The following is a 27,936-nucleotide window of genomic DNA, read 5'->3' as shown; positions in this document are numbered from 1 at the left end:
GTCATCGTGGCTTAATTGTGAGCGTACGAAACAATTAATTACGTTGATCTAGGGCAAGGTTTCGCCACAGCCTTTAGAGGCAGAAGGAAGGCTTGATTTGCGGTTGATAGTTGTATCGATCACAACCTCAAAATGTGTAGATCGACTCAACCTTTTTTTTTCTATTATTTCATACTGAACCCGAAGGCCCGCGGATCAGTTTCAATGCAACTAACCGTCGTGTCTTTATTTTTTTTTTGTTGTCCCATTATTGACCCCCCGTGTGACTAGGAAACCATCGGTTCAAATCCGTTTCCCGGTCGTTACACAAAGAAAGGAGGTGTTCATGTTGGACCGAGAAAAAGGAATTGGAACAAAATGCCACGAATGATCAAGCTGTCAAGATGCACGTTTTTTTTTTCTCACCCCTGCCTCATCTTTCCCATCTATCCTGCCAAGATCTTAGTGTTTCTTTTTTTCTTTACTGTACTCTTTGCTCTCGGTCCGTGTACGTGGTAATACTTCCCTTGTCTAAGCCACTTAGCACATGGCGGCCAAGGAATGAACAGAAAAAAAAAAAAACCAACCGGCCGGGTTCGGTGGCAACCAACACCGGTTTGTGTGGGGCGAGAGGGAAACAGAGAGAGTAAAAAAAAGAAGTACAATATGACAAGACAAAAACTCAAAAAGAAAGTGAGGCTGAATCAATCCTCGTGCTCGACAACGTGACTTTGACTGGCTCTTTTTTTCCCCAAAGCACAAAAATCGAGCCAGTCAGGTCAGTCAAGCTGAAAGCTCGTTTTCCAAGATATGTTTCCTAGGTCTAAGTTTCAGAAAAACAAAGAAACAAAATTCTTATCTTTTTTTTCTATCTCTTCACACGGACGGCAACCTTCCCCGGGACTGGGGGCCACGGGGCAGTGCACGTCGAAAAGCAATCACTAAATAACTAGACAAGGAGGGGCTATAATCACAGAAAAAACCCTTATATAACAAATAAAGTTATCAGTCATCTTTTTTTTTTGTACGGAGTACGCGAAGTGTCACCGACGCCAAGTCTTGTAAGCGACGCCTCGTCCTCCTCTTCCCAGGTGTAAGTCTCGTGACGTTTTCCTTTTTCGGTGGCTTGTTTCCCTTCCCGCTTCCCACCCTTCTCTTCCCTTTTTTTTTTACCCGTAGGTATGGTAATCCCATCTCTACCAACCTATTCCCTCCCGTCTCTTCGGTAAGAAACCTTCTTCTTCTCTTCTCCAAAGGCGTTTTTCTTTTAAACCATCCTTCCATGATGACCACGCCAAGCCCATCAAATTACCGAATCCCGTCCGCCACTTACCCGCCATGGCGGTGTGCCATGTCTATTTTTTTCATATCTTTTTTTTTGTTCTTTACACACAACTCCAAGACATTTGTCAAATCTTGCGCCTCCCCAACTAGTCAGCTGGAAGGGGGAGTAAAGTTGTCTTAGCCTAGACAAGGGTAGAGTTTAACCGCCAAGAACCGTACTACCGGTAGACTGGAAAATAGTGGAACAAATAAGAAGACAAAGAGAACAAACAGCAGGAAAGAGAAAGATAGATAGAACAACGGCTTGGCGTTTTTTTTTTTTTTTTCCTTCATTTTCAGGGTCATGTCCTGGATCGGGACGAGCCACGTCACAGTAGATGGCTTGGGCAACTTAGATCCAAATAGGTTAATGTATTAAAATCGAAAAAAAAAACGATCTAAAACCAATCCAGGCTAGCCCTTGGGCAGCGATGGTCTACAGTACCTTTCCGTACCCCCCTTCTCAACACTATGCCCTCTCGTGTTGAGAGCTACCCTGTGGAACATTTTGTTCCCCCTGGTCGCGCCACGCGCTGTGCTGTGATCATCAAGATAAGATACTCTCCCTTGGCTAGGGGTTCTTGGGGGGTTATATGCCTTGGTACTATAGACCAGCATGCTGGCATTGTAATAAATCTCTTTTGATATTAATCCATCTTCCGCTCTTTTCATGTTTAGTCACCCTCAACCAGGCTTTTAACCACTTGAAAAAGAAAAAAAAGACTCTTGGCGACTAGTCGCCGTTTCGCTTAGGCCGTTATTTAGCGCTCCGTCCTCAGCGCCGGTAACGCAACTTCTGCCGCCTCAACGGCTTGGCGCGAGGCCAATGGCTGTTTTTGCCCACCCAGCCGAAAATATTTTCTTTCTGCCCCTCCCCTCCCTTCTCCAAGCGCCACCCTACCCTACCGCCCCTCAAGAAAATTCACCGGGCAACACTCCCCGCCCTCCCGACCTGTAGTATCTCGCCCGTGTGCCTCTCGTCGCTCCTGAGCACCGGCCAAGACGCGACATCCGCCTTGGCCAGGTTCACCTCGAGCTTGGTGCCCAGGATCTTGTACGACGACTTTGCTGGATCCACTGCCGCGTAGAGAGGCACCTCTGTCCGGTAGCGCGTCGTGTCTGTGGTTGGCAGGTCCAGGTTGATGGACTGTGCGTTGAATATGACCTTTGCTCGGTCCTTGTCGATCTTTTTCAGGAAGAAGGACGCGATCACGGTAGTTGCAGTTTGATAGTAGTCGTGCCTAATGTGTGTTGTTGTTTGTCAAGTTAGATGAGAGGAAAATAGACGTCAGTGTGCAGACGTGAAAACCTTGGTATAAAACACAAGAGGAAAAAGAAGGGCCGACTTGGCGCCTTTGCCGCAGCACAGCCGCGTAGTCCATGCCCCGCCCCTCCGTGCGTAATAACGGCCTCCGTGGTTGTGGACGGTCGATGTGTCGCGGCGGACGCTTGGCAGATCGGCTGGTCTAGTGCTTGGCGTGGCCCGTCCTCACTGTCTTATCGCAAAAGGAGAGGCAAACAAAAAATGACGATACTAGACCGATGCAACACATGAAGAACTTTTATGTGTTGTGCTTCGTGACAAGACTCACCTGACAGATTCCAACAACTGCTCTCCACCCTCAGCACCGTTGGCGCCGGCCCCCTTCTTCTTGCCGCCGCTGCCGACGAACAGATGCCTACCCTTGGTCGCGCATCCCTCAATCTTCATGAACTGGTCAAACTCGAGCACGCGCCGCTTGCAGCAGCTGTAACCCTTGCTGCCCTCGTGGAAGATGGGCACACCCGGGTGGTGGACACATTGCTCCCCTTCCCTGGCGGCCCCCTTCTTGTAAGTTGCGTCACAGCCCTTCCGCCTGCAGGTCTTCCCATCTGGGATCTCTAGCGCAGGATCGTCATCCTCCGATTCGGGCGGCGGCGCGGGCGCCTCTGCCGGTGGGGTTGCAGTGGCGGAGGCGACGGGGACGCGTGGCACGGCCGGCGGTTGCGAGGCAGCGGGCGCGGGCGCGTCTGCGGGGGCTTCCTTCTTTTCAATCTTTGGGGGCAGGTCCGTGGTGGAGTGGCGTCCTTGGGTGCAGGGGGTGATGGACATGAACTCTTCAAAGGTCAAGACGCGCGGTTTGCAGCACTTCCAACCTGTCGGTGGTAGGTGGGGGTGGTTAGACCATACGACATGATTTCCATAAAAGCAAAACAGAAAAACAAAATAGAGAGCCAAGCAAAGACTAAGCTATCACTCAAACTTACCTTTCTGACCCTCGTGGAAGATGGGGGGACCAGGATGATAGTTGCACCCATCCTCTTCTCCCTCGACATAGGTCTTGCCGCAACCTTGATGGACACACTTCAGCGCCATTGGAAGTGGGTTGAAAGATGGGAGCTAGTCAAAGTTGGCAATTTGTTGAGTGCAGATCAGATCGTAGATGTTTGTTTGCGTTCCTCAGATCAAGTGATGTCTTTGCTGCTTATGAACCTTGGTTGAGGTAGGTACCTAGGTAAGGTAGGTAGGTAGGTAGGTCTTTGGTGCTTCCAGATAGAAGGTCAACTGGTGTTCGTGAGGCGGATTCCACTTCTTTCTTTTTCGCGTGAGAAAGACGTGACGACGACAAACTATCGAAAGAACTTTCGATCCATATAATGATCAAAGAATTGGCAGTTCAAATGGGTCCGAGTCCCATGACAATTGTTGTTTCTTCACTCTCTGTTTTGCGGATTCGGCTTTTTCTTGAATCCAAAAAGTTCTGAGAGCTTCCAGAATCTATCGAGTGCAACTTCGTCATTGGAGAGGGGCAACAGGCATATTGAGTACTGGCAAGGGTCCACTGCCGCGGGGATGGAGGGATGCCGCTAAGCCCAAACGGAGCTACAAACCAGGGGTCCCTTGTAGCGAATCGAACCACATCAACTTTGAGCTTGCCTCTGACGGATTCACTTGTAACAGGGGGTGGTTCGAATTCTCACAACACGCAAGCACAGCTCAGTCCCGAGGCGCAAAACAAACTGAAAATAAAAACCATAAAAATCTCAGCGATGCGTGTATCAAGTCGTCTTTGGCAGTCATGCCGCATCACGCTCTTTACGCGCGAGAACTGCGGCCTCTGCACAAACGCCAAGGCCACCCTGTCCACCGTATGGGACGATCGGCCTTTCGTCTATCGTGAGGTCGACATTATCAAGCCCGAGGCCAAGTCATGGAGAGATCTCTACGACTTTGACGTTCCCGTTGTAAGTCGGATGCGGATCCAATGCCATGTTTACTACCCTACCACGTTTCACCCGAAAACTCTTTTACTGACTAAACTATCGGCAAGATTCACGTCAGCAAGGCTGATGCGCCAGAGGAGAATCCACAGCTTTCATCTCGTGCCTTGAAGTTGATGCATCGCTTCACCCCGGACGAGGTCCAGGCCAAGATGGATGCCGCTGAGAAGGCCTAGAATGTGCCAATTCCCAGAAATACATTGCTTCACTGGTCGGCCATTGAATCTCTACCTCGTTCGATAATTGTTTTCAATTCCCTCGACTTCACTCCAATATTGACCATTGTCATCCACGCTATATCCACCACTTAAAATACTACAGCCATTCCGCAAAGCAGAAACATCTGAAGGAAGCTTAGCCTGAACAATCTTACTGTATTTGATAATTGTCTAATTATTAAACGAATACGTCCTTGTATGCAAATACAAGTTTCACCCTTCCTACTCTACGACTTGGGACAATGATTCCGTCTCCGTCCCACGACAATTCTAGCAGACATGCCGTCTAATATCCACCCTTCGCTCCGGGCTTACCCTCCCCCCTCGCAACCGCAACCCTCTCCTCCATCGTCCCCATCAACGCCGTCAGATCCGTCGCGACGCTGATCATGCCCCAGCCGGCGTCGGCGCAGGCCCTGGCCATCTCGGGACCCGTGCAAAAGATGCCGCTAACCACGCCGGCCCTGTCCGCCGCGACCCTGACGCTCTCCACGGCGCTGGTCAGCTCCTGGCTCATGACGCCGTCGAGGATCGGGTGGCCGATGTTGTTGCCGAGGTCAAACGGCCCGACCAGGACCACGTCGACGAGCGGCGCGATCTCGGCCACCGCCTCCAGCGCCTCCCGCGTCTCGATCTGCACCATGGTCAGCAGGCTCGAGTTGGCCGACTGCAGGTACGTCGTCATGGACGGCGTGGGTGAGAAGGTCTGCATGGCGAAGGGCGAGCCGAAGCCTCGCGTCCCCTCGGGTGGGAACTTGCACGCCGACACGAGCGTCTTGACCTCTTGCACTGTTCTGATCAGCGGTACGAGTATCTGTTTGAGTGTATGTCAAGGTTAGTTGCCGACTGTAATGGCCATGGAAAACGACTACAAGGGAACCAGAGAAAGTTTGAGCTGTACCCCATGAGCTCCAGTATCAAGAGCTCCTGCATCATGTGCATGTCAGCATATCGTATCTTGTAGCCCTGCTATCATGAGTGATCCAAAATAGCTAGTGCTTCTCCTTCCCAACAAAAACAAAACCGTACGTTTGACCATCCATGGTTGAAAGTCTGGTATCCGCACGATGGGCGAAACGCCAACTGCCGCGATGGCAGGCACAGCCTCGTGCATAGCGGCATCTATTTACAACCTCAAATAAAAAAATAGTCAGCCACGGGTGTTTCCGCCTAGCAATCACGGCGGGAAGAAGGTTATGAAGTTAACAGAACGGGCCGGCATGCTGCTACTGTATCTTCCCCAAAGGAGAGACAGAAAAAAAAAAGACGACGTGCCATCAATATTTCCGTGTTCACAATCCACCATGACCCAATCGATCCCCGGCGTCCTGGCTAGAGCCCGCGAGATGTTGGAGCCCGGAAGCATCTGCCACAGCCCAAAGGCAGGCTTCTTTGTAGTGAAGGCCTGCCTGAGGCGGTTTGCTTGCTGCATTGCTGTCATTGTTTTGGGTGTCTTTACCCAGAGCCAAGGTTTGAGACAGAGCTTGAGGGAGGGTAGAGAAGGGAAGCCGGCGCAAATTAAATTCCTCAGCATAAGAAACACTCAGGCCAACTCCATCCCGTATCGTCATACATGCGGGGTAGGATATGTGGACTTTGGATCTCAAACTCCCCCGCTCAGAAACATGCAGACATCAGACTTGCTCGGTCGAGAGTATCATACCACATAAACACAAGTGTAGCACAGTCCCGAAAAAACAAAATTGGGTTGAGGGAACAGGAAGGTAGGTGTTTCTCACCAAGTTATCTGAACTGGACAGTACTCTTGCTTGTTTATGACTGGACAAACAGTTTATACGACGAGGATAGCAAAGGAGAGCCTTGCTGACTCCAGTTAAATACAGTCTCCTGTGCGCGCCTGACAGAGTTCCCATCCAGCTCTCTGTTGACGGAGAAATAAGTCACAAGACAACAAGGTTATCAACAGAAAACCGTCGATGCCGGTTGGTTCATTGCTATCTATCACATTCCATTATAGAACCATACAACGTGACGACACACGACTAGAAACTCCAGCAAACCGAGAAGGCGACTCTCAGACAATTCATACTCGAATAAAACTTGTTGCCTAGGTATCCGAAACAAACAAATGGTCTCGTTACGGAATGATGAAAAAAAAAGAGGTATATCCACCCAAACATCGAGCAAAACCAAACGAGGATCCGTGAGAGAGTAAGCGACATGCTCAAAGGTTGACCTTTGGCTGCACACTTTGATGTTATAACAAAAACCCGACAAAGTAGCCACCCAGAGGAACACAGCTGAATCAAGAACCGGGATGAGGAAAAACCGCCTCGGAGACATTCTTGCTTTAAAAAAAAAGAACGACTTTGAACGCGCTGCAAAGCTGAAGGCCAAAAAGGAAAATAACAGTGCTTTAGGAACGCCCGCAGACTCTAGCAAGCCAACAAAAGAGAGGGAGGTATGAAAAAGAAAAAAAGGAGGTGAGAGGTGGATATCGGCAGCCTCCGGCCATATGAAGCAGTCCTGGAAACCTGATGAGAAGAAAAGAGAGAAAGGAAGGAACAGGAGAAAAGTTCCACCTTGACTCCATACTCGGAGAGGATAAAAACAAAATGCAAGCCCCGAAAAGAAGATTTAACATACCGTCGTCCCTCGTGTAGATACCATGCATGCATCATCTGTCACTTTACCCCTGGCTGGCTGATCAGGCCACCACGCTCCTGCCCATGCTCCCCCACCTGAACCGCCTCAGTGTGCCGGTACCTTGCACAATCTCGCGCCCGCACGAGCCCGTGGCGTTGCCGGTGCGGCCCACTCCGCCCACGATCGCGCCGGCACCCTCCTGCCGCCCGACCTCTCTGCCAATCACGTAGCCCGCGCCGAACCCAACAACTGACACCAGCACGACAACCCCGGCACCGACCACCCACGTCATCAGAGTCGGGCTGATGTAGTACGTCGCAGCGACCGACAGATTATCTGCAGCCGACTCGGAAGTCCGCTTCTTCTTGGTCGCTCTGCTAGGGCCAGATGCCGACTTTTGCGATCGCTTGCTGACCTTGTCGGCGCTGCGATCCGATGTCGACGACGGCGTCCGCGTCACCGAAGGCTGTGTCTGCGCCTGCGCCTTTGAGGGCTCCGGGGGAGATGTCGTTCGTGGAGACACATCTGGCCCGCGCATGAGCTCCGTCTCGGGCACGAGCCGCAGCCCCATCGGCTGCAGGGCGGCCACGTTGGATGAAGGGCCCGCGACGACGGCCTCGGGCTCGCCATTGCGCTTGGGCAGCGCCCGCGCGGCCGCCGCGCACGAAAGCAGCGTTGTCAGAGACGCTCGCAGTGCTGCATCGTTGTCCTCCCTGTAACTGGGCGACATGAAGTTTGGCCGTTGGTGCGAGCCCCGCGAGTACGAAGACCGCCTGCTCCGGTAGCCCGAGACGCGCTCGTGCGGGTTCAAACCACTGCTAGAGTACGAAGGAGTTGAGTGCCTGTGGGTGAGGTGACTGGGAGGATGTGAGAAGGCATTTGGTTGCGGCCTGAAAGCCGGTGGGGCAGGCCGTCCCAGAGCCGTGGCGTTCTCGTCGCCCGAATCATCATCGTCGTCATCATAGCCTGAAGATGGGTTCTCCACGGTCATGACTGTCTGCTGTCGGGACCCCAAGTGCAAAGGTGATGTATCTGACTCGCTCTCTGTACCGATGTCCTCCTGACTACTTGTGTTGCCCCGTGCAGCGGTATGGCTGACTAGATACGACTGCGGCATCGCGCTTCTGTTGCTGGTTTGGCTGTGGGGTTGACGGCTGTGTAGTTGGTGTCGGCGACGATGGACGCGCAGACCGGTTGTGACGATCTCGTCGCCGATGGAGGAAAGAGACGACGAGGATGGCTGCGAGGCGATCTCGACCCAAGATTCTGAAGCTGGGCCAGTCAGCGGTGAGTTGTTGCGAGAGGGCGGGGCAAGTAGCCTTTCGCATTCTTCCCTTGATGCGAACTGACCATCATTACGACGCCTTTGTGAGGAAGCCTCTACTGTGTTGTTATTCATGAGATTATTACCCGTAGTGGTGGTTGTCCTCATATCGGGATTGATCATCGGGTCGGTGCATGGGACGGTGGCGTCATCAGGCCGTCGCCCTTGGTTGTCGAAGTAATCCATTCCAGTAAAAGAAAACCAAGCAGAGTTGCAAATGGTGGAGAACCGCAAATGAAAATAAAAAGAGTGAAGAGAGGAGAAGAAGAGTAATGAATCAGAAAAGTTGTCTTTCCACTGGTGGCTGGTTCAAGCACAGGAGAGGGAGACGGAGTCGTTCAAGATGTTGGGCTTTGACTTCCGCCGATGCAGGGATGTTTGTTGATTGTTCGATAGAAGCCCCGCGCAGAGTCCGTTCGTTCGGCGCCTTATCGCAACGCAACGGTAACGACGTGATCGACCGGGATTGGTACGTAAGCGGGGAAATCAGTCCTAGTCTTAGGTAGTCTGATCTATCCCCAGAGAAAACCGAGGCTTTCTTTTGATAGCACTGTCGTCTTGGCATAAACGCCTGAACAAGTCGCAAAAATTAAAGGATAAAAAAAATTGATATGAGAAGAAAAGTGAGAAGGTGATGAATGGTAGAGGGAGATTGATTTGAGTGCATAACCAAGTACAAGAGGCAATGCAGAGAGGCTAAATCGCTCCCAAGTCAAGAGATGGATGGGCTGGTTGGCTTGTGGTTGGCCAGCTGCCCCCTCTGCTGAGCTTTGTTGTCTCTTTGTCCGGGGCCGTCCTGTTTGGTTTTCCCTGCGGTGCACGAAGGAGCGGTATGCACTACTGCACTACCGGGGAGTGGCTACCAAGAAATATGCAGGTGTCTGGATTCAAATCTTGACGGGGTGCGGGAAAGTGGGTAAAGTTTTGGAGCCGTCAAGCCCGTTTACGACGTTAAAGACGGTGTGTAATGCTGCCAAGCGATGTGTCGATGCATCAGTAACCAGTTAAGTGACTGGGTGGGACGAGGACATCTGCCTGGGGGATCCGCTCTTCCTCCAGCGGCTTGTTCAACCCGCCAAACCCACGTTTGTCCCACCACTGGTCCCAGGCACAGGGTCGTCGGTTCGTTCTTCTGTTGTCCGTTCGATTCAATCGTCTGCTGAGCAAGTTTGAGCTTGCTTTGCTCTGAATTTTTTTTTTCTTTGTTTGTTTCTTTTTTTCCCTGCCGTGAAAAGAGTGGCTTTGACTAGATCAAGTACCTAGTATACCTAGTATACCATGCCCGCTCCAATGACCCGACAAGTCCTGCGTCTTTGTTAAAAGTTGCACGAAGGATGCAGTTCTGTCATTGATGGCCAACTGTTTCACCTACATTTAATCATTAGACTAAATGTATAATGAGGGTTGCGACACCAGAGTCACTCTCACATTTATCTCCCTTTTCTCGCGACCCCCCCAAAACACCCTCGTGACCTGGATCGTCTATTTTTTGTTGAGAACGCGTCTTGCACCGAAATACAGTAGAATTAATCAGGCAAGATTGGCAATGCAAGTAGGGTCAAGTCAGGTAGAAAATGGATGGCGAGTCCTTGTCTTGCGGCCCGGAGGGAGGGGATCCCCTTGTTACATCAAATCAGCTGGCGAATGCGGGGAATGTGTAAGACGAAAGAGGCTGTAGTGCTGCGGCCCTGCTGAGTGGTCAGGCGGATGACTTTGAAATCAGGCGCACCGCATTACACTTGTGTCAACCTGATTGAGATGAACTGAAGTGGTGGTCAAGAAAGAAAGAAGGGTCGAGCAAAGGATGAAAATAACATTTTGACAAGGTATAAGAATACCATCAAATCCGAACATGGAATCTTGAGGATCGCAAACTTGGACAAGAAGCGTGGGCTTGAAACAACCCTGCCAAGACTGCATACATACTACTTATTCAAGAGAAGCAAGGTAGGTAAGGTAGCTAACCGCGTTACACGTCCAGGAAAAGACACCGGAATACGGATAGATTCAAGCTTGGTAAAAGCAAACACAGATGCATGCCCAAATTCTAATCGTCCACTGACCCACTTTAATGAGGAAGCTAGCGAGAGCGGTGCATCGTGATGGCTGCCACTAGGCACGCTATCAGAAAACTGACTGCTTTAGGTTGTCTGGCAGCATGGAATGTCACGCACAGCATAATGCAGATCCACGATGAGCTCATAAACAAATACTTTTATTACACACCCAACGCCTTAAAAAAGATGTGACAACCCCATATTAAATACTAAATCATGCGCAGGTGTTCTACTTACCGGCTGGAAACCAAGGCAATGGACGACGAGGTATCAAACAGAACCAGAGGATAAATCCGGGAAACTGACAGGCCGGAAATTAGATAGCACAAGGCATGGCAAAATCCCGAACCATCCATTCGTAAATGGACAACCAAATGGACATGCAACCAATGTGCCAAACCCCCAGTTGCGTGAGCGTTCAGGTATCAAGACACCCTCGAACCAACAAGCCGACATGAACTGGAAGCATGGTCCACCTCATTGAAGATGCATGCGCCCTTAACAGGGTCAACAGCGCTCAAAAGGTTTCGTACCAGCTTCGCCAATCAAGAGCCCACAGTAACAAGGGAACCCATCATTGCCTCTCAGCGACAAGCGCTTGGAGGAGAGCTTTTTGGAAGAAGCCAGCCAACGTGTCTCGCATGGAGTCACATTATCCCACAGATAGTATCAAGCCCTCGGGTGTATCGTTCTGCCGCCGACACCTTTCTCAAGGTGTCAACGGCCTGTAATCCCTCAGTGACCCGGCCCCCGAGAGGGCCAGGAACATTGCGAATCCGACAACCAACTAAGCCCACACTAGGTGTGAACCGAAGCCCTCTGGGTAACTGTGTGCGGCGAACACGTTTAGAACGTGATCTTCTTGCCCTGGAAACCACCACCACCGCGGCTACCACCGAAGCCGCCACGACCGCCACCACGGCCACCACCACGGCCGCCACCGCCGCGTCCTCCGAAGCCACCACGGCCACCGCCGCGACCACCGAAGCCGCCACGACCACCACCACGGCCTCCGAAACCACCATCCTCACGAGGAGGCCTGGGGGTGGAGTAGTCCAGGCGGCAGTTCCTGCCGTTGATGGACTGGCCGTTCAGCTGCTCGAAAGCACTCTTGGCGTCCTCAACAGAGTTGAATGTAACATAGCCGAAGCCCTTGCGACGACCAGAGTCCCTGTAGGTGTGTTAGTTATGCGCACTTACAAAACCAGACGTGCGTGGGTGTATCGTGAGGAATACTTACTGCTCAGTAGGCAGGCGAAGACTCTTCACCTCGGCGACCTCGCTGAAGAAAGCGCCGACGCTGTCCTCGTCGGCATCGAAGGGAAGGTTGCCAACGAAGAGGGTGTCACTCTCGGGGCTAACGGTGTCACCGTACTTCTTGGCACGAGCGCCTGCGGCGTCGTTGCTGTTGGTGGCCTTGCCAGTAGAGAAGTCGACCTTGATCTCACGACCGTCGATGAAAGCACCCTGCTTCTCGCCGTGTGCCTTCTCAGCCTCCTCGGGAGTAGCAAAGTCAACATAGCCGAAGCCCTTGGACCTGCCAGACTCTCTGTCGGTGATGACACGAGCACTGGTGACGGTACCACAGAACTTGAACTCCTCGGCCAGCATGGCATCGTCGACGTTCCAGCTCAGGTTGCCGACGAACAGTGTTGAGGGCTTGTCAGACTCCTCGGTCTTTGTCTTCTTAGCAGGAGCCTCCTCCTCTTCCTCAGCCTTGCGCTTCTTGGAGGGAGCCTCGGTCTTGGCAGGCTTCTCCTCCTCATCATCCGAGGAGTCAGAGCCGGAGCTGTCAGAGTCCTCATCGGAGTCTGAGTCGGAGTCAGAGTCGGAATCAGCCTGTGAACAAATCAAATGATGTTAGCAAGTTTTATGAATCTTAAGATAGTGCATGCTGAGTATATGTTCTTACCTCCTCCTTCTTGGCCTTCTCGGTCTTCTCAGCCTTAGCGGGCTTGGCCTCGCTCTCATCCGAATCGGAAGAGTCGGAGTCAGAGTCGGAAGACTCGGACTTCTCTACCTTCTTGGCAGCGGCCTTCTTGTCGCCGTTTGTGGCAGCCTTCTCCTTGGGAGCAGGTTTGGCATCAGACTCGCTGTCGGAAGAGTCGCTGCTGTCGGCCTCAGACTCGGAGGAAGACTCAGAGTCGGATGACTCAGCCTTAGCAGCTTTCTTAGCCTTGCCGTTGGTGGCAGCCTTGGCAGGCTTCTTCTCCTCAACCTCAGACTCAGAGTCAGAGTCGGAGTCAGAAGACGAGTCCGAGACATCGCTGTCGCTGTCAGAGTCTGACGAGACCTCGACCTTCTTCTTCTTGTCCTTCTTGGTGGCCTTGACGGCGACGTCCTTGGCAATCTTCTTGGACTTTGCGCTGCTGCTCTGCGAAGGCTTGGTGACGCCGGCGCTCTTGACGGCGGGCGCCGCCTTGGTGGCCTTCTTGGACTCCTTAACCTTGCCCATTGTGATAAATAGTGTGAAAAAGTGCCTCTGATATGAATCTAACCGGTTTCTAAGGGCTCTTTGTCGCAAGTAAGAGGAAACAGGAGAGAAAAGTAGGGGACAAAGTAAGATAAAAGTTGTGAAGGAAAGAGCGGGAAAGCAGGTTGCGAAACTCTGCGCGCCCCAAGCTTTTGTAGCACGCGGAGGCGAGAAAAAAAAAAAATTCTGCCCACCCTTTTTTTTTTCTTGGGCGCGGTGAGCTCCAATTCCCCTGCAACCAAGTCGCGAGGTTGGTCGGAAAGCGGGGCATCCATGCACGTTTGGTCCCCTCATGCAGGGAACTGCCTAATAGCCGATCACACCCTGGCTCTAGCCCTTCACCGACTGACTGTCTTACCTACCCTGAAGCTGCAGACTTGATTATCTAATGGGGAAGCAAAGCATGGTGCACAGACATCATGGAAGCTCTACCAGGATGGATCAATCGGCATCATAGCAAACGTCGCCGCCGGTAACATTACCATCAGCCCGCCCGACGACCTTGCACCTCCCGGACGTGCCCAATTAAGACGGTGCGCGTCGAGTATTAGTGCAGCTACCTACATACCCCAGGAACTTACCACTCTTCATCTACCGAGTTGTCAATCAACACCAACACGATGCCGACACCCGAATCCGCCGCGTTCCTGGCCAAGAAGCCCAAGGTGGCCCCGACCTTTGACGGCGTCGACTACGATGACAACAAGGCCCTCAAGGCGGCGCAGGACGCCATCGTTCGCGAGCAGTGGGTTCAGGTCATGATGGGTCGTCTGATCCGTGAGGAGCTCGGCAAGTGCTACTACAAAGAGGGCGTCAACCACTTGGAGAAGTGCGGTCACCTGAGAGGTATGCTACGTTACTGCGCATATGACCGCGCATTTGAAAGCTTGTCCATGGGTGTGATTTTGTGTGCGTAGACCGGATACTAACCATGAAATTGCGGTTTGCAGAGAGATATCTCCAGCAGCTCAAGACAGCAAGGGTCAAGGGCTACCTATTCGAGCAACAAAACTACATTGAGAAGCAGGAGAAGAGCGCATAAGAATGCATTCAGATGTACTATGGATTAGGGAGAGATTTTCTGTGCAATTGAAAACGATGGGTTTCTACCTAGATAGACAAGGAATAGCGATTTCAATGAGCATATATGAGTGATTGCAAGTGATTATAATCTGTGTAGAAGAACGATCATATCTGTAAACATCGTTCGAAAGTGTTCCAAAAGTTTATGGTAAACAAAGCATTGAACTGACTTACTGTGATTAATGTCAATATTAATCGCTTGTTGTAAATTGGCCATCGGAGGCTGAATTTCGTACCGGACACGGAGCCGGGTCCCGCTGAGCCGAACAGACCCAGTCGCCGCGCCGTAGAAAATTTCCCCTAACGCGACTTTGCACACTGGAGCTTTCCCAACTCCGCTCGGCACTTGACCTGACCAACACACCACCCTTTTTTTCCGCCCCAACGAACAGCAACCCACGGCCACGGCCTGCAAAACGAAACAATGATATGCAGAACGTGTCTCCGTCAAGCGGCCCGCTTGCCGCACAGGACATTACCGACGACTCGATCCTTCACAACCACACTGCGACCTCTGAATGCTGCCGCTGCCGCCCCATCGCCGGCCGCCGACGCAGCACCAGCAGCACAAGCGCCCGCTGATGCTGCGGCAAACGCAAACCCGGTTCTGTCTACCTGCCCCAAGGGCACCGTCCTCAAGGGCCTCAACTACTTCAAGGACAAGTCGGACCCCGTCGCGCTGGCCGACGATGCATACCCTGCCTGGCTGTGGAACTGCCTCAGCGTGACCAAGAAGGCGGCCGCCGTCGACGCGGATGCCGGAGCTGATGAGTTTTGTACGTTTCCCAGACTCTTTTGAAGCTCTGTAGCTTTCTTTTTTTCTTTTTTCCTTTTCACTCCTCTGCGACCTACTTCCTACCTAGCAAAAAAAAAAAAAAAAAAAAAAAAAAAAAAAAAAAAAAGAAATTATCATGGGAAACCAACTAACCATAAAAAAATCCCCCAACTGCAGCAAAGTCAAAGAAGCAGCGTCGCCTGGCAGCCAAGAAGCAGCGCGCCCTCGAGGCCCAGCTCCTCGCTTCCGGAGACCTGTCCGCCCTGGCCCCCAAGATCCCCGTCCAGCAACAGTCCATCAACCTTCCCAGCGCCGAGGACGGCTCGGTCGAGTCTGCCGTCGAGGCCGCCGAGACGCGCGAGGCACTCCGCACGGCCATGCGCAAGGAGCGCAAGGCCAAAATCAAGGAGAACAACTACCTCAGGTCCATGTGAGGTTGAGACGAGGAAGGGGTTTTGCTGGGCGATGTTTAAATGGTCCCAAAAGGCCTGTATTTTTTTTTTTTTACCCTGGAGGTTGCCTGGTTCGTTTGTCGGGGTACTACATTTTGCCCTTCTGTACTATCATGCAAAAGTCTACCACTGTTTTATTATCATGTCAATAGAGCATCCGTATATTTGGATTTTATGCCATCTTGAAAACATTGCCATGTTTATGGGAATTTTTCACTTTTTTTTTTATTAATTCCTTTCTTTTTGTCTCATCAAGGTATTGTAAAGAGGTTAGGTTAGGCCTCAATGGGTTCCGTCGCTATCATGCCCAGTGTTCACAGCCGTGTCGCCCAATACAACCATTTACTCCATATGTACTCTGATCCACTATGCGTGGTTGATGAAAAGAACATGATTGTACTTTGTAGCACCCCTTCCCAGTCCAATTCGCTCGCTTTTTGCCAGTTAAACCATATGTAGAACACCCCCATCTCCATTCACATCCTTAGTCCTCCTCTGATACATCGCCGCCATCCTCGTCTTCGGAGCCCTCCGCGGCGGCAGCCCGCTCGGCAAGCAGGCTCTCCAACTGCTTCTCTGCGCTCTTGAGCGACTGCTGAAGTCTCGCCTTGAGAATAGGGGCCTGCACAGACAATATCTTGGCCTTGATTTGCTCGATAGCTGCGCGAGCGTTGGCAATCTCCTCGTCCTCGTCCTCCTTCTCTGCAGCCTCGGCCTCGGCGGCATCGTCGCCTTCTTCGCCGCTGTCAGCATCCTCTCCATCTTCATCGTCGCCAGATTCCTCGGCGGGCGTCGCAGCTTCAGTCTGGGTCGGAGCAGGCGTTTCAGCCACAGCATCGTCCTCGGGCGCCTCGTCAACACCCATTCCACGTTGCTCCTCTTGTACCAGGAGCGCCTCGTAGAACTCGGCTTCCAGGTCCATGTTATCGTCCTCGTCGCCGCCCTGCTCGAGCATTGGGTCGACGTCATCTTCTTCGCCCTCCGCGTCCTGCTCATCGTCGTGCTCAGGACTTTCTGGTCGTCCATCTTCACCGATAGTCACGATCTCATACCGAGTAGATACTGCCGCCTCATCGGCAGCTTGGAGACGCCTCAGCTCGGCCTCCTTGTCTTCGATTTCCTTCTTGGACAGTCGCTTACGGAAGCGACGGTTGTAGACGTCGTGCAGCGGCGGCGTAAGTCCGTGCGGCCACTTGTGCTCCTTATCCCTAGTAATAGCCGGCAGCGGCGCCGTTTTTGCCTCGGCCTCGTCCTTGACTTTTTTGTAGATCAGCAACATCTGACAGATGTCTGCCGACTTCATGAAATCCTTCTTGTTGAAGCTCTTCATGCTTTCTGTAATGGTGGGGAGATCTAACAGCACGGCGGCGTAAATGTTGCTCCGGATACGCACGACGGCACGCCTGTTATCTGTCCCCGGGAGCCACTTCAGTCCAAACTGGGCTGCGGCTTTATCTTTGTTACTGATATTGGCTCCGGTCGGCGGACCGATGCGGCCCTGCTCAATCATCTGCGAGAGGTATTCGAGGTCCTCCTCGACGCCGCCCTCATACCGCAGGATACATTGCTCTTCCACGACGGGGTCGATTTCGCGGTCCTCGAGCTCCGAGTCGTAGCCATCTCCGTTAGGGCGTACAGGAACGTGGCCCTTGTTCTTGACTTTGACTTTGACGGCGGGCGACGTGGGGGTTTTGGGGTTGAGTTTGATGCGCTTCACTGATTGCGGGAGGGCGACTTCATCATCACTAAGAGCGTCGTCCTTAGCCCGCTTCTTTGCGCTCGGTTTGGTGACGCGGCCAGCTTTGGTCTTCACAGGGATTTTTGGTGCCGATGTAGGAGCAGCTGGCTTGTTTGAGGGATAGGCTGGTTGGCTGATCTCGGTAGCTGGGGTAGCTGGTTGTGACTTGGTGCCGACCTTGAACTTGATTTTGGATTTGCTCGCAGTAGCGGGCGAGTCGGTTACTGTGGGAGTCGCAAAGTTGCCATTCTGGGCAGTCGGAGTAGTGGCAGACCTGATTGTCGGAATGCCCGATGAACTGCTCACTTTGAGCTTCAGCTTTGGCTTGGCGGGCACAGGAGTCTGAGATGGTTGATCCATTGTGGTTTTCGTCGAGTTGGACGCAGATCTTGAGGTGTGAACCAAGGACTTGATTGCGCGATCGCGTCTGATTGTATAGTATTTTTTTTATTGTTTGCGTAGTGGTATTTTTCAGTACGGCAGCAACGTGATGGGAAATATGAGAAGAGCTTGTCCCAAGGAGTCACCTCAGGGTGGAAGCGACGGCCTTATTTTATACTCCAACATGAGCGGCTTTCAATATCGAGGCTGATGCTATTGCATGTGTGCGCTTATTTGCATTTACGGTGTTTTGCGTTGTTGACCAGGTGAGTCGCGTTCGGTGTAGCTGAGTTTGCGAATCGATATTCAAGGTTAAGACTTGCAGATGCAGGATGGTATGACGCAGATTTGGTGGTCGTCAATGCGATGCAGTCCGCAAGATAGAGAATAAAGTGCAGTGGGGCACGCGTGTCGCGTCGGATCTCCAATGGTAAATTAGATTGTCATGGAGAGAACATTTGTTCCCGACAAGCTCTAATACTGAACATGGGGAGAAAGAGAAAAAAAAAAAAAAAAAAAAAAAAAAAAAAAAAGCCCCTTCAATGCAAATTGTCAAAATGGCTGTCCTCACTGAGAATCAATTTCATCCAGATTTTTTTTTTTGGTATTATCAGTTTGTAGTTAGTTCGAGTCATCTTGTCAATGTTAAGTTGTAAACTGGGAGTAATTGTAGGTGTCAACCAGATGCTTCTTTTCTTCTCTCCATTAATTACTTGCTTCGCTTGGCAACTTTGAACAGGGGTCCACCTCAATGCACCTCCGGAGCTCAAGAAGCTTCGACCTCCATACAAACTCCCACCTTTCACATTTGCGAACCTTGCGCGCACACACAACTGATCACAACATCGAATCCCCCAACAGCGGTTCCACGAACATGCCATCATCACTTTCAACACCCACCGAATAACCACCCGCCGCGCAGCAAATAGCACTTTTTATGCTCAGAAACCAGCCATGACACCACCGGCGACGCTGTTTCACGCCCTCTTGCGACCCAGCGTCCTGCAGATCCTGCGCGCGACGGGCTACCACTGCACGCGCCCGGCCGTGCTCGATTCCCTCACCGACCTAGCCGCCAACTACCTGCTTGCTGTGTGCCGCGCTGCCGCCCAGCACACGACCGACGATGTCGCGCCCGGCCTGGCCGAGATCCGCATGGCTCTCGAGGACGTTGGCGCCCTCGCACCCGAGGACGACGACGTCCAGACGGTCCAGGACTTTGTCGACTGGTTTGCGGGTGCGAGGAACGCCGAGATCAGGAGGATCGTTGCTGATGGCGATGCTGAGGCACCGGCTGATTGGCTTACTGGTATGTTATATCTTTTTTGGGGGCTTTGTTTTTTTCACGGCATGATCAGTAGCGGGGTGTTGTCTGCGGTCTGTGAATACGGGAGCGTTGCTGATGAAAAAAAAAAAAAAAAAAAAAAATTTAAAAAATTTGCAGCACTCAAACAAAAGCACAGCAAAACGGGCGACGATTCAAAGTTCCAGGGGACGTTGCTAGGAAAATCCAACGAGCACGGTGAGGTCCTCGTAGAGGGCGGAAACTTCGACACGATACAGAGCTGGGCAGAGCACAGGAAGAAGAGCAACGTCATGACACCACCGCCGTCCCCACCGCAGCACGAGTCCGGATCCAGGCCCTCCAGTTCTGGTCTCAGCTCCTTGGGTGATGGGGATATGGACTTTGAGATGGGCGGCAGCAGCGCAACACCCGCGGGTGACGCAGCTGCTGGTGCCATGGCCGTTGATCCATGAAGTTGGGTCATACAAGCGGCTTATATGAGAAAAAAAGATTATTAGTTCTGTGGGCTGTTACTTCAAGCCTACTACTTCTTGAGAAGGCATTCGACATATTTCAAGCATACATAGCGACGGCGTCTAGGGGTTCACATTTGATTATGGGTTTTGGTTCAGGCGCAGGTTAATTCTAACAAATCGCATCATTGCACAGTCATAAAACATGATTCCTGTAACCTATTCATCGGGAGCCTTTTTCTGATTTTCAAGCTGCAGCTTTTTTTTTTTTTTTTTTTTTTTTTTCACATTAAGCTCTGTCAGATCAAATGGTCCAAATTTCTCCCCGCATCAATGCCTCCTTTGGAACTCGGTAGCCCGATCCAGGTTGAAAGCAGCACTGATCAGGGCCAGGTGGCTAAAGGCCTGGGGAGTGTTCCCCAGCTGCTCACCCGACCTTGCAATCTCTTCGCTGAACATGCACAGGTGGTTGCTGAAGCTCAGCATGTTCTCAAACAGGTTGATGGCGCGCACAATGTACTTGGGCTCGTAGACGCCCGCGCGCGTCATGGCCTCCACCAGCCAGAACGTGCACATGCTGAATGCGCCTTCTCTGCCGCCTACGCCTGTTGGAGTGGTGAGGTTTGTCTGATTAGCCACTGGAGTTTTGCTAGGATATCAGAGAGAAATGGGGGGGCTACTTTACCGTCATCGGATAGTTCGGTGTCGTAGCGATACACCAATCCTGTGCTCGTCAGACCACCCTTCTCCGGTGGCAGGAGGATGCGCTCCATGGTGTTGATGAACCGCGGGTCGCTGGGCGAAATAAAGAAGACGAGCGGAGCGATGAGGATGGAGGAGTCGATCATTGTATTGTTCTCATAGCTTTGGATGAAGGACTTCATCTCGGTATTGTAGCCTTTACGTTTGGTTCAGTGAGGAGTTCTCTGTTGCAAAGGGGCTGGAGAAGGAACTGTCACCAGGAGTCTCACCTTTTTCCATGATCTCTTCGTATAGAGAGTCGCGCGCCTCGAGCCACTTGTTTCTGTTGGGACAGGGGAACATGCGCTTCTCGGCCAGGCGCAAGCCCCTATCGAAAGCTACCCACAGCATGACTTTGGAGTAGACGAAATTCTGCTTATTGTTGCGCACTTCCCATATCGACATATCCGGTTCTGTAATAACCAAAGGTTAGCAAGCCAGAATATCCCAAATCTGTACTACCTGGTCATTTAAGGAAAACTTACCATGCATGATGGTCAAGACATAATCTAATAACCCCCTAAAAGTTAGCAAACGATTCACATAGTTTAGGTGCTTGTATTCATAAAGCCGTTAGACTTACCCAGGAGTTTCCGCACCGCAACCCACTGATCCCACGTAGCCGGCTTGCCGTACTTGTTGTTCAGATAGATTGCATCCATCAGTTCGCCGTAAATATCAAACTGGTGGTGGAATGCAGCCCCGTTGCCGATCCGTACGGGCTTGCTCCCACGATACCCATCTAGGTGGCTTAGCTCCAACTCGGGTATCTCGGTATCGCCCCTAATGGTGAACATGATGGGTAGACCACCATCGGGAGCGCGAGACTTGAGTATGCGCTCGCTGATGAATTCCATGTACGCGTCGGCCTCCTCCTTAAACCCAAGGCGTAGCAGGATGTATACGGTGAAGCTAGAGTCACGGACCCACGAGAATCGATAGTCCCAGTTGCGCACGCCACCAATGTCTTCGGGTATCGAAAAGGTCGGCGCGGCCACGATTGCGCCCGTCGGCTCGTAGGTCAGAAGCTTCAGGATCATAAGACTCCGGCTGACAACCTCGCGCCACCTGCCGCGGTACTTGGACTTGGAGATCCAGTTGTACCAGTAGCTCTGCGTGCTGTGTTGTTGGGCGTCGACAACCGCCGTCGTGATGTTCTCGGTGACATGGTTGGGTCTGTCCTCGCGCAGCACAAAGGAGACGGCCTGGCCCTCGGTAAGGGTGACGTGGGCAACAACGCCCTCGCTCAGCATATCTGGTTGCTTGACCTTTTTAAAAGCCACCACAGGGCATGCGACATGTGCATTTTTGCTGCTGCTGCCGCCTCCATCATCACCCTCCCCGCAATCCATTGTCACATCCAACTGCAGCTTCAGTTTGCTGCTGTGGAACGTTACCGTTTTACTCCGGGAGTGCCCGTCGCCATGGCCCCGCATCGGCTCCACGACCTCGGTGACGTGCGGTTCCTTGGCGTACTCAAAAGCCGGGAAGACCTCTACATCAAGCTCCATCCGGCCGCGGATGCACTCGACCCTCCTGACAAGCCATTTCTTGAGCTCATCGGGGACTTTGGTCATCTCACGGTAGGCGGTCTGGGTTGGGGTCCTGGCCACCACGGCGTTGTGCTTTGGGCGAGGGAAGAAGTCGACGAGATCGACAACTCCGTCCTCGTGGATGTAGCGCGTCTGCAGTATGTTGCTAGACGGCAGATACTGCTGCTTGGTAGTGCAGGGCAGGGACGAGGGCGGGGCGATGGAGAAGTAGCCTCCCTTGTCCTTATCCAATAAGCGGCAGAAGACTGACGGCGAGTCAAAGTCGGGCCAACACATGAAGTCTACGCTACCGTCCATGCCGGCCAGAGCGCAAGTGTGCATGTTGCCGATGATGCCGTAGTTTTCGATGGGCAGGTAACCGCCGGAGCGGTGCCGCATCGTTTCGGTCTGGCCGCCGATCTGGCCGGATGTGGTGGACATCGCGGCGGTGGTTCTGGTTGTGATTACGGAGACAAAGTGACCAAGATGGTAGTGTTTCAATGAGAAAGCAGAGAATGAGAGACGGAACACGCGAAGTGAGAAAGCTGCGGGATCATCGGACCTGGTGGGACGAATACGTCTATAACTGCTCGAATTTTCTAGATCTAGACTAGGCTGACCAGCCTACCTTGGTACCTGAGGTAGGGATTTGAGGTGAATAGTAGACAGCTTGGCAGGTAATCGTCATGCAGGACAAAGGTGGGGACATGGTTGAAAGTTGCTGACTGTAGCCAGCAGAAACGAAGACAATTCCCTAACAGGATAGACTTTCATTGAGAGGAATTCACGCTGGTTGGACAGCAACTGTACTGCACCAGGGGGTTCAACGCGGGGTTTAAGCCGCCATACTACTGGTAGTGTCTCGGCAGCCCTTGGAAGGGGGCGCGTATACGCGTGTTGGTTTGATTACCTTATGTATACATACTCAAAGTGAAAACCATGGATCCGAAGAAGTACATGGAATAAAAAGGTTAAAAAGTATGAAAGATGGGATTTCTGGTTTGTAGACAACCACTTACAGGTCAGTAAAATGGATGTCAATAACCACTGGCTGTCGGTAAGGTCCAGGCCTTCCTTACCTTCCCTATTGTGTTACAAGACGTAGTGAATGTGAGGTGCCTTGGCAAATTGGCGAAGGCCGACCACGTACGTGTACAGAGTCGTAGATGAGGTGGATAATTGGGGCCGAAAAATGTTGTGGTGACGGCATGGTGTCGTAGGTCCGATCGCAATAAAAAGCTTCCACCCAGCCATCGCATCGCATGGCCGTTGCCAGTAGCAATCAGGTAGGTACATTAATTGCTTAAGGAGGTAGTTCGACAAATTTAAACTGGAGATTTTGACTATGGGAAAATTCGACGTTTAAAGTTGAAGGTAAAGGCTTACGTAGTCCACGGTGTGTCTTGTCAATATTTTTATCGTAAATTTGACCCATGGCTGTTGATTTTGATTCTTTACAGGTAGATGCTTTTTGCCCCACTCACCAACAGGCTCCTCTTACCGGTCGTGGTAGGTCAGTTAGGTACATTGGGTATTTGCAACGCCGCTTTCATCACCCAAGACACTGAATTATTTAGATGATTTGTCTCAAATTTGATTATACCTTTGGGATCAACCTATTTACGAAGCATACCAAGTATGACATAAAACTGGCAAAGCGTATACGTCCAACGGCGTTATCACAGGGATCCAGCAGTAGGTATTTTTTTTTTTTTTTTTTTTTTTTTTTACAAAGGGTTGCGTCTGATGTATGATGTAAAGCAGGGTCTTTTGGTTTTCATCATGGACCGTACGTAGCATGGACAAGCACTATATATGTGTGTGTGTGTGTGAATAACACTGGTCCTGAAGGCGTTGATGTTGGGCAGACTGACCCTAGTGCATGGAAATGCGAATTTCCGAACCGGGCGGTGAGCTAGATCACTTTAGTTAGCACTTCTCCAGTCCGGGGCGCCGTTCCTTTGAAGAGTAGTGTTTGCCTGGCGCCGACCCTTGGACTTTTTATGACCTCAGGTCCCTTTTAGGTATGGACGAAAGAAATACGATGACCCTACCGCGGAAAAGAACAAGATCAATACAAGCCTCAGCGTCACCAGCAAAAAAAAAAAAAAAAAAAAAAAAAAAAAAAAAGCTCTCAAGTACACGTAGTGTAAACCTTTGAAGAACAAACCCGACAAACATGGGTTTCCAGGGCCCAATTCTCATCATCGTCCAATCCAGCATAACCCCTGATGACCCTTCGACCTGCTTGCTTGCTTGGATTAATCGGCACCCGGAACTGGCGGACCCCTTCTTGGCCCAATCCCCCAATCTATAGGTACCTCAAGGAGATCATGCATGCCCAGAATTAGCTCCCAACTCCGCAGGGGCCTTACCAAATCAAGTAAAGGGATTGATTGGCTTGAATTAACTCCTGATGCTCCACACGGCAGCGGTACGGCAACAATTAACAGCTAACTCAGCACACGACACGTCCATCTTCAACCCCCGACGAACATTGCCCACGCGGAAAAAGTGCATTTGCGCCAGTGTCAGTGCCAGGTAACCCGCACAGTCTAACCCCCAAATCCAACACCCGCCAAGGTTCTTTTTTCCCTAGGCAACACCTGGTTCGTTGGGTCATAACAATGTGATCAGCGAAGCGGTCTGCCCAATTTTCCTTTTTAGTTTTTTTTCAAAGACCCGAGGTAGCTACCTCTCCCCACTCTTCGGAACCCGTCAAAAGGACCATGACCTCCCGCCTAGGTGCCGCTGCCGGTGCCTCGTCCTCATCGTCCTCCTCCGTAACATCTCCCTCATCAATATCTAAGCGGCCAGGCCAAACATTGCCCAACCTGCTGACCGCCAACCAACAAGACTCATTGTCTTCCAGCACTTCATCCGCACTCGCCACACCCTCGCGGTCCTCGAGCACACCGTCGCCCGCAAATACAACTTCCTTCGCTGCCTCTGCAGGTCCGGACCGTGTGCGTCGCATCGAAGAGTTTGAGATGGAGTCAATGTCCGCCCCACAGGGGCATCGGCGGCGGAGGAGTACGCATACCAGCCCTACCACTAGGAGTCGGGGTCCTGAAGATCGGAAGCCGCATGGGGTTGCGGACGATAGAGATAACGAAGTCCAGGCCGGAAGACGGTTAGACACGGACGATGACGACAGCGGCCTCTCGGACGAGGACTTGCACGACGATGAGGAGGCTGGCTTGACCAGGAAACACAGGGACCGCAAGCGTGATAAAAGGAGAAGGAACACTCAATTCGACCAGAGGATAGTCCGGGGTGGTACCATATCCGACGACGAGAAGCGTGAGGCGGACAAAAACGTCATGCGCAATCTCGTCATTAATGCCGTGCTGATTGGGTTATGGTACCTTTTTTCGTTGGGTATCTCAATTGTTCGTAACCTCGGTCACCCCTTACCCCTACTCTTGCTAGAGGTCACTCCGCTAACATGCCGTTTGTCAACTACAGTACAACAAGTGGATGTTCGATTCCAAAGAACTCGATTTCCGCTTCCCCATGTTCACAACATCGATTCACATGGTGATCCAGTTCGCACTCTCGAGCTTGGTTCTATACTTTTTCCCTTCACTAAGGCCACACAACGGATATAAATCCGATATGGGCCAGTCAAGACATGAATCCGAGCCTGAAAGACCCATCATGACTAAATGGTTCTACTTGACGCGGATCGGGCCGTGCGGGGCGGCTACGGGGTTGGATATTGGATTGGGGAACACCAGTTTACGATTCATCACCTTGACATTTTATAGTAAGTCACGCATGGATCACATATTCCTTGTGTAAACCAAGATTCCCAGCTAACAAGATATAGCAATGTGTAAATCCTCATCTTTGGCATTCGTACTCATGTTTGCCTTTCTTTTCCGCCTCGAGGCTCCCACGTGGCGCCTGGTGGCCATCATCGCTACCATGACGGCCGGCGTCGTCATGATGGTCGCCGGTGAGGTCGAGTTCAAATTGGGCGGGTTTTTCCTGGTCATCTCGGCAGCCTTCTTCTCCGGGTTCCGCTGGGCTCTGACGCAGATTTTGCTCCTACGCAACCCGGCAACGTCGAATCCCTTCTCGAGTATATTCTTCCTCGCTCCCATCATGTTCCTGACGCTTTTCACCATCGCCGTGTTCGTCGAGGGCCTCGGGGAACTAGTCGAGGGCTTCAAGGCGCTCGCGGCCGCTAAAGGGGTGCTCGCGGCGCCCGCCATTGTTATTTTCCCCGGAGCAATTGCCTTCGCCATGACCGTGTCCGAGTTCGCTCTGCTGCAGCGGACTTCGGTAGTGACGCTCTCCATCGCGGGCATTTTCAAGGAGGTGGTGACCATTACGGCGGCATCACTTGTGTTTGGGGACACGCTTACCATAATCAACATATCTGGACTTGTGGTTACCATCGGGGCCATCGGCGCATATAACTACATCAAGATCACAAGGATGAGGGAGGATGCACGCGCGACAGTGCATGGAAACCACGGCGCAGGCGGTGAGGGGGCAGGGGTCAACAGCGCCAGTGCGAGTGAAGACGAGGAAGAAGATGCCACCCTGCTGATGCAAGGGAGGAGTGAGGATGGCAAGGGAGGAAGGGCGCTGTTTGACACAGAACAGGAAACGAAAACAAACGTTGTATTGGGGGCAGGAGGCGCTAGGAGAAGTGCAGAACATTAGCGAATTGTTTTTCTACTGTTTTTTTTTCTATTTCAGGGTTACTTGCCGTTGAGGCTACATATAAAAACGACAGGAATAGCATTATCTTGCATTCACTCTACATTACATACGACAATCATATATCATTCGGGAGTTTCTCACTGGTCGAACTGAAGGGCATGAGATGGTCTTTGTACAAAATTAAGGTAGAACTAGTGTCGTAGATTGGACCCCAATCATTGGTCTGGCCAAGACGCCTCCAGGGACCAAAACTTGATATTGTTGAGCGTGAGTTATTAAATTACACGTGACTCGTTGTTTGTCTTGGCATGACATTTCGAGGAACCCAACGTCATAGGCAAGGACTAAGCAGAGTTTTTTTTCTGTTTCTTTCGTCAAGGTCAAGCTTTCTTGACCGAACGACGCTTTTTCTTTTTTTCTTTCTTTCCTTTTTTTGACCCAGAAAAAATCAACGCCATCATTGCCTTCAGCTCGGCATCTGGGCAGCATCATCCAACTCGAATTGCCAGGACATACCAAGCCCGTTCCAAGCTGAATGGAACTGTTTTCTTTTTTTAGTTACGGTAGTATTTGTTGCTGGCTTTTCTTTTTTTGTCTTTCCTACGGATACTGTTATTGTTTACTTGCTTTCCTAATCGGGCCGATCATAGAACCGGCGCATTGAGGGATGCATATGTCCTTCGTTTCCATGCAATAATGCGACCTACCCCCAATGACCACAGTACAAACATCTTTGTCCATCGGAGAATCCGAGAGACATTAAGCGCCACCAAACGGCTACGGTACCAGGTTTTTCTTACGTGGTAAGTTGGTGTACTTCGTAGATTTGATGGAACCTGCACCCGCCCACTCACACACATGCATATAAACCGAATTGCTTGCCAATTGGAGCTTCTGTTGCTTTTCCCCGCAAACACAAAAGTGTGTTTGTTTACTATAGGCACTCCAAACTTTCGTGAATGCAAGACCCAATGCACTATCCGATGGACCCGGTGGACGTTTATGATCAACGGGGAATGGCGCTGGTCCCAGAATGGTGGGATTTGGTCTTCTAGGTAAGTATTTCGCCTGTCTTGATTCACCTCAACTTCCAGGTTTTGGTTCTGGAATTCCAGACACCTCGGTGAAGGTCAATCATATCCCGGCGGATTGAAAGTAAAATCAAAAAGAAAGAGTGATGATACAGAATCGATTGTCTACCGTACTGGTAGGTACCTAGGTTTACCTTACCTTACCTTACCTTACCTTACCCCATTACTACTACCCCGCATGTCTGTCGGCTCTTTCTCTTCCCTTCCATCAATATTATGACTGTATCGATTCACGATTGCATCTAGTGTGCCGCTTTTGCCTTGGTTGATGGCACGCACTCAGGTCTCGGCATCCACTAGCATTCCATCACACTGGAACTGCCTTACGTCACAAGCTGACCCCAGTTCCAATTCTTCTCCTCATCCCGCATCTCGTACCACTGCCTAGACAAGACCGAGTACTACGTTGACTTTGTCTTGGACAGGCAAAAAAAAAAAAAAAAAAAAAAAAAAAAAAAAAAAAAAA

At 51.4% G+C, this 27,936-nt stretch overlaps 12 protein-coding genes across 12 annotated transcripts; 5 read left to right on the top strand and 7 right to left on the bottom strand.

Annotated features, from left to right (window-relative positions):
- Positions 1-1,921: 1,921 nt before the first annotated feature.
- On the bottom strand, positions 1,922-3,658 carry PgNI_04185 (uncharacterized protein; the record flags this gene model as incomplete). Its single annotated transcript, XM_031124236.1, has 3 exons — positions 1,922-2,543; positions 2,895-3,438; positions 3,550-3,658. 3 exons carry the CDS (start codon positions 3,656-3,658, stop codon positions 2,225-2,227), a joined length of 972 nt encoding a protein of 323 aa, XP_030984917.1. The 3' UTR covers positions 1,922-2,224.
- A 591-nt stretch (positions 3,659-4,249) lies between these two features.
- Positions 4,250-5,650, top strand: PgNI_04184 (uncharacterized protein). Its single transcript, XM_031124235.1, has 2 exons — positions 4,250-4,527; positions 4,614-5,650. Exons 1-2 carry the CDS (start codon positions 4,333-4,335, stop codon positions 4,737-4,739), a joined length of 321 nt encoding a protein of 106 aa, XP_030984384.1. The 5' UTR covers positions 4,250-4,332; the 3' UTR covers positions 4,740-5,650.
- Positions 5,068-6,222, bottom strand: PgNI_04183 (uncharacterized protein; the record flags this gene model as incomplete). Its single annotated transcript, XM_031124234.1, has 4 exons — positions 5,068-5,595; positions 5,683-5,708; positions 5,811-5,903; positions 6,078-6,222. The coding sequence occupies 4 exons, from the start codon at positions 6,220-6,222 to the stop codon at positions 5,068-5,070; spliced, it is 792 nt and encodes a 263-aa protein (XP_030984914.1).
- A 1,227-nt stretch (positions 6,223-7,449) lies between these two features.
- On the bottom strand, positions 7,450-8,898 carry PgNI_04182 (uncharacterized protein; the record flags this gene model as incomplete). Its single annotated transcript, XM_031124233.1, has 1 exon — positions 7,450-8,898. One exon carries the CDS (start codon positions 8,896-8,898, stop codon positions 7,450-7,452), a length of 1,449 nt encoding a protein of 482 aa, XP_030984378.1.
- A 1,646-nt stretch (positions 8,899-10,544) lies between these two features.
- On the bottom strand, positions 10,545-13,508 carry PgNI_04181 (uncharacterized protein). The gene is made up of 3 exons (XM_031124232.1): positions 12,682-13,508; positions 12,010-12,608; positions 10,545-11,940 (listed from the first exon to the last, which is right to left on the bottom strand). The coding sequence occupies exons 1-3, from the start codon at positions 13,222-13,224 to the stop codon at positions 11,616-11,618; spliced, it is 1,467 nt and encodes a 488-aa protein (XP_030984381.1). The 5' UTR covers positions 13,225-13,508; the 3' UTR covers positions 10,545-11,615.
- Positions 13,509-13,696: 188 nt separating this feature from the next.
- On the top strand, positions 13,697-14,404 carry PgNI_04180 (uncharacterized protein). Its single transcript, XM_031124231.1, has 2 exons — positions 13,697-14,088; positions 14,193-14,404. Exons 1-2 carry the CDS (start codon positions 13,863-13,865, stop codon positions 14,282-14,284), a joined length of 318 nt encoding a protein of 105 aa, XP_030984380.1. The 5' UTR covers positions 13,697-13,862; the 3' UTR covers positions 14,285-14,404.
- A 225-nt stretch (positions 14,405-14,629) lies between these two features.
- Positions 14,630-15,761, top strand: PgNI_04179 (uncharacterized protein). The gene is made up of 2 exons (XM_031124230.1): positions 14,630-15,101; positions 15,278-15,761. The coding sequence occupies exons 1-2, from the start codon at positions 14,750-14,752 to the stop codon at positions 15,532-15,534; spliced, it is 609 nt and encodes a 202-aa protein (XP_030985591.1). The 5' UTR covers positions 14,630-14,749; the 3' UTR covers positions 15,535-15,761.
- Positions 15,762-16,036: 275 nt separating this feature from the next.
- Positions 16,037-17,650, bottom strand: PgNI_04178 (uncharacterized protein; the record flags this gene model as incomplete). Its single annotated transcript, XM_031124229.1, has 1 exon — positions 16,037-17,650. One exon carries the CDS (start codon positions 17,648-17,650, stop codon positions 16,037-16,039), a length of 1,614 nt encoding a protein of 537 aa, XP_030985592.1.
- Positions 17,651-18,499: 849 nt separating this feature from the next.
- Positions 18,500-19,758, top strand: PgNI_04177 (uncharacterized protein). Its single transcript, XM_031124228.1, has 2 exons — positions 18,500-18,980; positions 19,116-19,758. Exons 1-2 carry the CDS (start codon positions 18,626-18,628, stop codon positions 19,427-19,429), a joined length of 669 nt encoding a protein of 222 aa, XP_030985593.1. The 5' UTR covers positions 18,500-18,625; the 3' UTR covers positions 19,430-19,758.
- Positions 19,665-22,522, bottom strand: PgNI_04176 (uncharacterized protein). Its single transcript, XM_031124227.1, has 5 exons — positions 20,754-22,522; positions 20,656-20,679; positions 20,401-20,583; positions 20,115-20,327; positions 19,665-20,034 (listed from the first exon to the last, which is right to left on the bottom strand). The coding sequence occupies exons 1-5, from the start codon at positions 22,141-22,143 to the stop codon at positions 19,760-19,762; spliced, it is 2,085 nt and encodes a 694-aa protein (XP_030985594.1). The 5' UTR covers positions 22,144-22,522; the 3' UTR covers positions 19,665-19,759.
- An 86-nt stretch (positions 22,523-22,608) lies between these two features.
- PgNI_04175 (uncharacterized protein) lies at positions 22,609-22,942 on the bottom strand. Its single transcript, XM_031124226.1, has 2 exons — positions 22,782-22,942; positions 22,609-22,698 (listed from the first exon to the last, which is right to left on the bottom strand). The coding sequence occupies exon 1, from the start codon at positions 22,910-22,912 to the stop codon at positions 22,787-22,789; it is 126 nt and encodes a 41-aa protein (XP_030985595.1). The 5' UTR covers positions 22,913-22,942; the 3' UTR covers positions 22,609-22,698; positions 22,782-22,786.
- Positions 22,943-24,202: 1,260 nt separating this feature from the next.
- On the top strand, positions 24,203-26,485 carry PgNI_04174 (uncharacterized protein). The gene is made up of 3 exons (XM_031124225.1): positions 24,203-25,094; positions 25,171-25,471; positions 25,535-26,485. Exons 1-3 carry the CDS (start codon positions 24,432-24,434, stop codon positions 26,377-26,379), a joined length of 1,809 nt encoding a protein of 602 aa, XP_030985596.1. The 5' UTR covers positions 24,203-24,431; the 3' UTR covers positions 26,380-26,485.
- Positions 26,486-27,936: the final 1,451 nt, after the last annotated feature.

Source organism: Pyricularia grisea (genome assembly GCF_004355905.1).
Source record: "Pyricularia grisea strain NI907 chromosome Unknown Pyricularia_grisea_NI907_Scaffold_2, whole genome shotgun sequence".
NCBI lineage: Eukaryota > Fungi > Ascomycota > Sordariomycetes > Magnaporthales > Pyriculariaceae > Pyricularia > Pyricularia grisea.
This window is presented reverse-complemented; position numbering and strand designations above follow the sequence as displayed.